The sequence below is a fragment of the Bidens hawaiensis genome, unplaced genomic scaffold (genome assembly GCF_021521415.1).
Source record: "Bidens hawaiensis isolate Kalapana, Puna unplaced genomic scaffold, B.hawaiensis_p1.1 tig00002772_1, whole genome shotgun sequence".
NCBI lineage: Eukaryota > Viridiplantae > Streptophyta > Magnoliopsida > Asterales > Asteraceae > Bidens > Bidens hawaiensis.
Window position 1 is genome coordinate 1991553 of NW_027491150.1, and position 9459 is coordinate 2001011.

The following is a 9459-nucleotide window of genomic DNA, read 5'->3' on the forward strand; positions in this document are numbered from 1 at the left end:
CCACAAACATTCACCAGCTGTTCATCACCCTTCAACCATGTCTCCTCTTCCACTTTGCAATTCTTCCGTCAACATATCCTTCCTTAATCGAATCAGGTTTGATCTTGATCTTTGAATTTCATTCTGCAATTTTGCCCTGAAGATTTTGCTCTTTCTGGTTAAAATATTAGGGCTCGTAAATCTTAATTGGGTTGAAGGGGTGAACTTTAACGATCCTCAGCTCAAGCCATTGCCTTTTTCGATCCATACTTCTTGTTTCATTTTCCATTTTATATTAGCATGGCCCCATATCTTCTCGTCCGCAGAGCCGTTTGCAGTCACGGACTACTCAAACGGACTTGATGGCTACAATGGTGAAGTTTGTGCTTGCCTTGTCCGCTGATTATCCGAACCTTGGGATGAGTGGCCCGTTGTGGATGCTCTTAGTTATAATATAAAACGCAGATTTTATGTTTAATAAATACAACCATTAACATTAGTAAGTAAATGTTGATTGGTGGTGGAGTTCCCCGCCACATGCATCCAATAAATAAATGATTCAGACAAATATTACTTATGTTTTTATTTCCAATTAGGCGATCAACTCCTCACTCCAGATTTGAAAATCTTTAGCATGCCATCCAACAATCTCATTTGTTTTCAAATTCTAAAATACAAGACTGTTGACTGTAAACACTCATTCGAATCCTACAAATCAGATCATAGAAGCAGCTCACAACGCCCTCTAATACATGAAACCGAAAACAGACAAAATGGAAACCGGCTACTGCCATAACTCCGACAGCGACGATTGGCGATGGTAGTGACGAAGGTTCATATAAAACCCTCGTCTATATAAAACCCAAGTAACTTGAATACTCTTACTCGTCGCGTGTCCGATTGAGCTCTCGTGAAAAATAAACCAAACTTAAAATAGTATAAACCATTATTGTTACAAGAATGAATAGGATAACAAGCTAGTTAAAAAAAACGAGTACTTGAATATTTTGATAAAACGAATACTTGACTTGTTTTATTTGTTTGGATACTTGATTAGTTTAAACATTTGATTAACTTGGGTATTGTTTAGCTCGACAACATCGGACATTTAATTGGTTGATTAACTGGATATTTGGGATGTTTGAGAAAAGCGGATTATGTGCTTACCTTCGTCTAAACCGACGAATCTATATTTTACGGAAATATGTAAAATTGATACTTTTGCATACATTTCTTTTTGAGAAAATGTTTTATTCAAATTATTTAAATAAACATAACTATGTAACACTTAACTTTAACCGAAAGGTTAACCGGTCTTAGAACCGGACCTTGTTTTAGGCTATGGTTTATGAATTAATCTTGTATTTTTTTTTATAAATCATTATAACTTAAACTGATATATGTGAAACCATTTCACAAAGAATCGAACGATGCACGTGTACGCGATAGTTGCGTTGTAATTCATAAAACAGAAGTTGTATATTAAAATATATAGAATAATGTTTTCTTATAGAAAGAATACATACAATACTTTATTTTAATGACATATACTATCATATTTACTTTCATTGCCTTAATTTTTGCAAGAAACGACAATTAAACGCGGTTTAAGGTTAGACCGACACGAACCAACAAAAATATTTTATAAAATATTAAAACATAAACTTTTTATAATATTTCGGTAATACTGTATAAATTATTTATAATTTTAAATATGAGTTATATGAAAACATTCGGTGAAATTTCTATGCTTAAGTTAATGCGTCTTTCCACTTAAACGAAGTACAGGGACCGAAACCGTGCATTTGAAACTTGCTGGAATTTTCAAAACGTAAAATGATATATTTTTATATGATATATGTTATTGTAGATGTGAAGTCGTTTGACATCCGAAACTTAACGGAAACCCGAACTTGTAAAAAATAGTAACTTTATCGAACTCGATAAAGTTATATATTATGATGTTTACTTGTTATACATTAATTGTGTGACCTAAAATGTGATACCATTACTATCTATCTATTCTAATAAAAGCATATCATTTTTGCCATTTGTCAATACCATAGCACTCCTCACCTTTTTTTTCAACCAATTTTCATATATAGTCCTTATCTTTTAAGTCATTTCAATATATGACATTAACATTATAAGTTTATTCCAACTAAATCCATTGCTACATATGATAAATATTCTTCATATGGAGTGATAAGAGACGATTAGTGAATTTTGAAGTGTTAATTAAAGTGTTTATTATGGTTTATATTCAAAATAATAAACAATAAACATTCGATTCATAATATGTGAAATGAGAACAATCGCCTTTAATACCTAAAAATACATATGATTTTAAAACTAAAAGTTTTTGGGTTGACCCGAAACCTAAAATTCGGACCCAAGAACCAACTCGAATTACTTCGGTTCTGGTTTTGGTTAGTATGTTCTTGGGTTCGAGTTTCTCGGGTCGGGTTAGTTTGGGTTCAAGTACGGGTTTTCTTGGGTTGGGTTTCATGTTACGGGTAAAAGTGACAGCCCTACTTTCAACGATTATAAATAAGAATCACTACCTTCACTTTATGCAACTTTAAATCTTCTAATATTCCTCTAACTCAGAATAATCATTATTATTTGAATGTGGTTTTAATGTTAGTATGTATCTTTCATTTTCCTGGAAATTACATTCATATGAAATAAACAAATCATTTTGTTATATTTAAATTTTTGGTTCTTATGTTGCTTGATTACACAATTTATAATTGTAAAATATAAAGTCAATTAAACATTTGTCATACACAAAATATTAATGACAACAAATTTATCATGATTAATCAATTTCAAATTGTAAAGATTCTAATGATGATTATATCATCAAAGTTCAGGTATAGTTTTTGGATAATCATGTTTTCTTTTTATAAACATGAGCAGATGTTCTCAAATGACATCATATTAATTGATTAAAAGCTATGATATTTTATGTATATGAATATTTTTTTTAATTGTTATCATGGATATATATTATCATTTATATAGAGCTGGTATGTACTTGGAGAACCTTTTTTGTCACACGGACAACTATATACGGCTATATCAAGAGTTATAAGCATGCCTATATGTTACTTTATTAAGAGTTACAAACAGACATGAACTAAAGATTTTGTTTTTTGATAAACAATGTATACCTGCTAATACAATCACAAATGTAGTGTAAAAGGTAGTTTTTACCTATTTGTAACATATTTGTGTAATCTTAATTATGTAATTTCTGTAATTATAGTTTAATTGTAATTGAATTAACAATATATGATCAATTAATTTGTTGACTGTATTTCACTTAATGGTCAAAATTTAAAATTTTTAACAATTACCCATGTAATACACGGGCCTCAAACTAGTAAACTTATATATACGTGAACTTTCTTAAAAGGGAAACTTTATTTGTTTGGAACCTAGTAAGTCGGCCAATAAATATAGTTGACTAATACATAACACTATGGGGAGTTATTAGAAGTAACAGTAGCTCAATGAAGCGTTTACCTATTATAATACATAGGAAAACCCAACTTAACAATTGAACAACCGATAGTAAGTTGTAACACTTAAACATACCGGAAGAGCTCAATCGAAGGACGATGCCTATAACAAATATTAGGTTGTTGTCAAATTACTTATTGTTGGCTAATATATACATACTAGGCTTACTTGGTGGTATCTAGCATCGTTGCAAGCTCATAGATTATCATTCATTTACACATATTGCATATGGACTGAGGTGAGTTTCGTGCTGCCCTTTTTACTTAAACTCTTTGGGCTGGATACATGCTGGTTTTACTTATGGTGTGATATTTATCAAGAAGTGTTTTACTGCTAAATTTTGTCTCAACTTTTACACGCCGGAGGCTTGTATGGGTAGTACTATTTGGGAGACCCCCACGCACAGTGACCCTATGTTGGGTAAACCACACTGAGATCTGCGGATCGTTGCGGCATATAACCTACGTGTTTGATTATTGGTTTTAGCAGGGTGATAGTCCGGGACGGTTTAACTTCTAGTATGAGTTGGGGATACTTATGCTAGTTGCAGGTTTGATTGTGGACTTGATTGATGTACACCATGCTTTATACTTACATACACGCAAACTTGCGCGATTTTATAAATTAACTCTTTAATGTGTATGTGAGCTAAACTCACGAACTCACCAACTTTTTAGTTGACGCTTTTCAGCATGTATTCAGGTACTTTGTGGATAGCGATTTTGGATTAGCATTGTAATGAGCATATGACTAAAGATAGAGGCGTAAGTCGAACAATAACAATGAAGATTATATGCCAAGAATATTAGTAGAACCTAATTCGGGATTGCAGCAGTGTCAGAGAAGATATAGTTGTGTAGTTACACCTTATTTTAATTACTTAGTATAAACATTGTAGCTTATCTTTATTAATAAAATTCCGCTGCGTACATTGGTACCAATTTGTTCATAAAACAACCAGGCCCCCATGACATGGTGTGACAAGGCCTCCTCCATATTAGTGTTGAAATAAATTTGGACAATTAAAGTTAAATTGGTTATAAGATATATGAAACAAATGGTCACTTTCAATATTGATTTTTGATCAAAAACCATACATTTGATTTAGATTACTTAAGGATAGCCTTATATTGCATATTAAATCAAATTTGGACACGGGTTATATCTTTCTAGATAAGTTATCATAACTCTATATCTATAGTGATTCAACTTAATGTTGCCAACTAACCAAATCAATCACAAGCTATTCGAGATCAGATCAATAAAAAAAACGTCAAAACAGGTTGAGTTATAAATAAAGCTTGTTTAGTTATGAAGCCCTAGCTTGAGCCATTTATGGGAAGATTATTTAGGCTCTTCGAGCTTTAACAAGCCCTCTAAGTTTTAATGCTTTCAAACTTCTATTTCTAATTTTCGATGTATTAGTTTCACACTGCATAGCCGAGCACTAGTCGAGCTCAGGCTTTAAACAAGTCTTGCCCGAACCAATTTCGAGTTTGAATATACGACTTAGGAACCAAGTTTGAGCTCTTAAAAAATAATACTAAACGAGCTAAGCTCTAGCTCTCGTAAGTTAATATGAGCCCTTCTTGAGCCTAATTGTCAGTCAGGATTTGCTCGTTAACAACCCTAAATTTCAACTCCATATCAAATTAACATTCATTTAAACATTAAAACGAAAAAGAAAAAAATCAAACCTGATCTAATTATCAACTAAAAATCTCCATTTTTCAAAAGTTTATCATGCTAAATTTGTTCAATAAATTTTACTAGCACTTCTTCGGTAAATAAATATATAAATTGTACTTAATTTTAATGCCCTTTTTGGAAAAATCGCTCAGAGCCTGGGAGAAGTTTTTGGATTGTCCCCCCGACAGAAGGCGGTTTTTGAATGCTTACAAGGTCCTCATGCCCAAGATTTTCTGACCGTTATCCCGATTGATGGCTTGGGCCAAAGCATGTCTGCGGTCGAGTATAGGGCCATTCTTAAGTACCGTTTGATGGTCCCAATGTACCCCGAAGACGAAACATGTCCGATCTGCCGTAAGGCCTGCCTGGATAAATTCGGAGAGCATGCGGTTCATTGCAAGGAGATGCCTGGGTTCAAATACCGACATGATTGGGTGCGGGACGTTCTTTGGGACATCTTAAGGCGAGCTGGGATATCAGCTAAAAAGGAAGCCCCCGTAAACTTCCTTACAGACCCCACGGAAGGGAGATCCACTCTACGACCGGCAGATTTGCTCGTCTTTGGTTGGGCCGGGGGAAAACACGCTTGTGTTGACCTCACAGGGGTATCTCCCTTAGCTGGTTTGAGGGATAATGGGTTTGTAGCTGGGCAAGCAATAAAAAGGGCTGAAACGAAGAAGGTGGAGAAACATGCTAAAGCCTGCGAAGAGAACCAACATGTTTTTGTCCCTCTGGCTTTTGATACATTTGGCTCCTTGGCACCGGAAGCTATCCGTTTTCTAACCAGGGTCCAAAAGGTTGTGCATAGCAATGTGTCGACTCCAAAGGGGCAGGGGTATGTCTTTAACAGGTTAGGGTTTGCAATTCAGAAAGGGGTGGCGGCGCAGCTTGTTGCCCGCCTACCTGCTATATTGATGTAATATCTATGTTTCATCAGTAGAAATAAAATAAATCAGAGGAAAAAAAAAAAACTTAATTTTTAACAAAGTTACCATACGTCAAAATAAGACACTGTAGTTTGTAGAATAAAGAGGGTTTTTCACGTCTTCACGAGTCGAGTCCGAGTAGTTTCGAGCTCAGGCTTGAAATTAAACGAAACAATTTAACTAAGCTTGAGCTCGATTTTGAAGTTAAAATCGAGCCAACAAGCCGAGCCATGGTCGATTTTGACTCGGTTACAAAAATGAGTCAACTCAGCTCAGGTTATTTTAAATCAAGTTTTTTTTTAACTAATTTTATTCGAGCTATACAGCCCACCAATGCGGCGGTGCTTAACCGGAAAACCATCAATTAGGCTAAATCTTAAATATCCGATACCGGAATATGAATAAACTTCCACAAAAAATGACATAACAACTTCACCAAAACGTTGCGTAACAACATAATATAATACATTACAATAACATTCCTCTAAATGCTGCAAAAAACCGAGTTCCGATCAAAATTATTTACACTAATTGTAATCCATTGCTAATTTTAACAGATTCCGATGCGTTTCGGTGCCGGTAACGGTTAACGGTAACGGATGCTACGAGTCAGCCGGTGGCGGAAGGTTGAGATCAATTCCAATGCGTTTCGATTCCGGTGACGGTAACGGTGACGGCGACAGCTTCAGATCTACAACTGACGATGAATTCGAGTCATCGCTTAACGATTTCCGGCCGTAAACTTGACCGGAGAAGAATTTTCCGTCGTAATAAAACATCCGGTTCGACTGCGGCGAGTAAAACCGGTTTATATTATTCTGGTGGAATGTAAACGGAAACGTAACGGCAGACGGAGCCGTTAGATTCGTTAGATTAAGATCTAACGGCGGAACAGCTGAGTCAGCTTCTGAGTCAACGGTACTGTTCTGACTCGTGGTTTGATAACTCGTTTTTTTAAACACGTCATCAATTAACGGAAAGTTAGTTTTAGCTTTGGCGCCACGAAACTCTCGCGCCGCCGCGTCGTATGCTCGAGCCGCGGCTTCAGCCGTGTCGAATGTCCCAAGCCAGACGCGGCTCTTTTTGCCGGGATCACGAATCTCGGCGGCGTAACGGCCCCATGGGCGCTTTCTTACGCCTCTAAAATGCGCCTCTTTGGGTTGTGTTTGAAGTTGTACACGTGGAATTGAGGTGTGGTGGTTGTGTTTAACTGCCGTTGAAGTAGTGTCTTTAGGTGACATGTTAATAATAATAATAATAATAATAATAATAATAATAATAAAGGAAATAATAATAATATTATATAAAATAAAAGCTGATGGTGGTTTAGGAAGAAAGAGGAAATGATGGGTTTGGTTATATAGGATGGATGAAGGAGAATGAGTCAACGGAAAGAGATGGGGCAGCTGCCCGTAAAGGCGTGGTTACGTGGCATGGCGGTATTGTGTTTTCTAGTTAGACTCCCCGCTATAGGCGCGTCGGAGGGGCCCTTTTGAGCGCAGAGGGCGCTAAACACGGCCAAAACACGCAGTTGGGGTGGCGTGGGGGGTTGGGGGTTTCGGGCGACGGGTGCAGTTGAGGAGAAGTAGGTGGGTCCTTTCTCCATCTCACACACACGCATACATAAATACATACATACATAGGATTGATTTCTTTTTATAACCGATTTGAGCTTTAAGAACTCAAAAGAACTCAACGTAACAAAAAAAAATTGAATTTTTTTTACACATGTGTAATACACTTAAGTGTAAGTAATGTACAAAAATTACCGTAACTTTTTACACACCGAGTCGACTTATTACACATGTGTAACTAATATTTAAACTTGTGTAATTATCAAAAATACTTATTCTCTCTTCTGATTCATTTTTTAATCAAATTTAATCACACCCACATATTCAAACCCATTTAATTAAATGTGTGGTCAAAAATTGAGTTCTTAAAATTCTTACAACTCATCAAGTTCTCAAAATATCCCTCCCCTACACACACATATATGTAGGAGCGTCCAAGGGGCTTTAAACCACGTCAGGGCATTATTGGTTGAGGCTTCGATGCCTCTCAGTGCTTACGTGGTGCTGACGAGAGACCGTAGAGAGTCTTTTATGCCCCCATCGTAGAGAACAGCCTAAAGGCCTGGTTACGTGGCTTGGCGGCATTGTGTAATTATTATTATTATTATTATTATTATTATTATTATTATTATTATTATTATTATTATAGTTGTTGAATGGACTAAAGGCTATATTTTCAATTGGGATTTTCGTTGAAATTTCTAAATGTCGGGATGAAATTACATAGACAGAAGTTGTCGGCAACTGTCTTCTAGAATTAATATGGGTTACTTTTGTTATTAGATTTTGTTAGGTTATTGTGGTGATGTTTCTTTCTTGTATAGTGTGCTTACAAAGAATTAGTTAATGGCAAAAGAAAACAAAATACACATTGATATGAGATATGAGATGTAGATTATATGGTACGTCAGAATTTTGTAATGTGTCGAATCTCTTTATACACATATCTATAATCATATGGACTTATCGAGTGTAACAACTCACCATTCATATCACTGAATCACTTATATAGTATGATAACAATCTCCCGAGCTAACGGGCTAACATGTTTGTTCAGATATGGCTCAACTGGATCCAACCAGCCTAGTCATGAGCAACAGTCTACTCTGACCTGAATGACCCGTTTTCAACCCATTAGCTCGGGAGATGGCTATCATAGTAAGATTGTATGTTGTTTTATCTTAAGGAGCTCAAAATTTTGTTTTTAGTTACCATTCTTGAGACTTCCCATCAAATCACCCAACATGGTATTGACCGTACATGATCACGCTTAACTATAGAGTTTTCGTTATTTTCACAATTAAAATGCATAAAACACTCTGACGATATTTAATGTTTAATTCTTATAAACTCAACATCACTTTTGTAGTTTTGTGACAAATATAACAAAATGGTGTGGGATTTATAAACTATCACACTCGAAACTTTAAAATCTATCTACTTGTTTCAATTTTCAAGTCATCTCCGACATTGAAAATACTATACGTTCCAACCTCACAACAAGACAAGACATATTAGTGAACAGTTTTAATGTAGGATTATTTAATATTTGAATATAATCTCATGGATAATGGATATGGATGATAGTTTACATATGAAATAATAAAATCTGACCGGCTGCTGAAAGAGTTACGTGTCGGATTACGAAAGACAACAGGAGACTGCGGTTTGTTTAAAAGTTTGAAAACTGGGCCTACCACTCACACCCATGTGGGCCATGTCCAAATCCCACCTTACACGCCACCCTCTTTGTTTTATATCAT

General features: G+C 35.6%; 1 protein-coding gene across 1 annotated transcript; it reads right to left on the bottom strand.

Annotated features, from left to right (window-relative positions):
* Window positions 1-6556: 6556 nt before the first annotated feature.
* Window positions 6557-7418, bottom strand: LOC143621090 (ethylene-responsive transcription factor 4-like). Its single transcript, XM_077092614.1, has one exon. It carries the CDS (start codon window positions 7361-7363, stop codon window positions 6725-6727), a length of 639 nt encoding a protein of 212 aa, XP_076948729.1. The 5' UTR covers window positions 7364-7418; the 3' UTR covers window positions 6557-6724.
* Between the last annotated feature and the right edge of the window lie 2041 nt (window positions 7419-9459).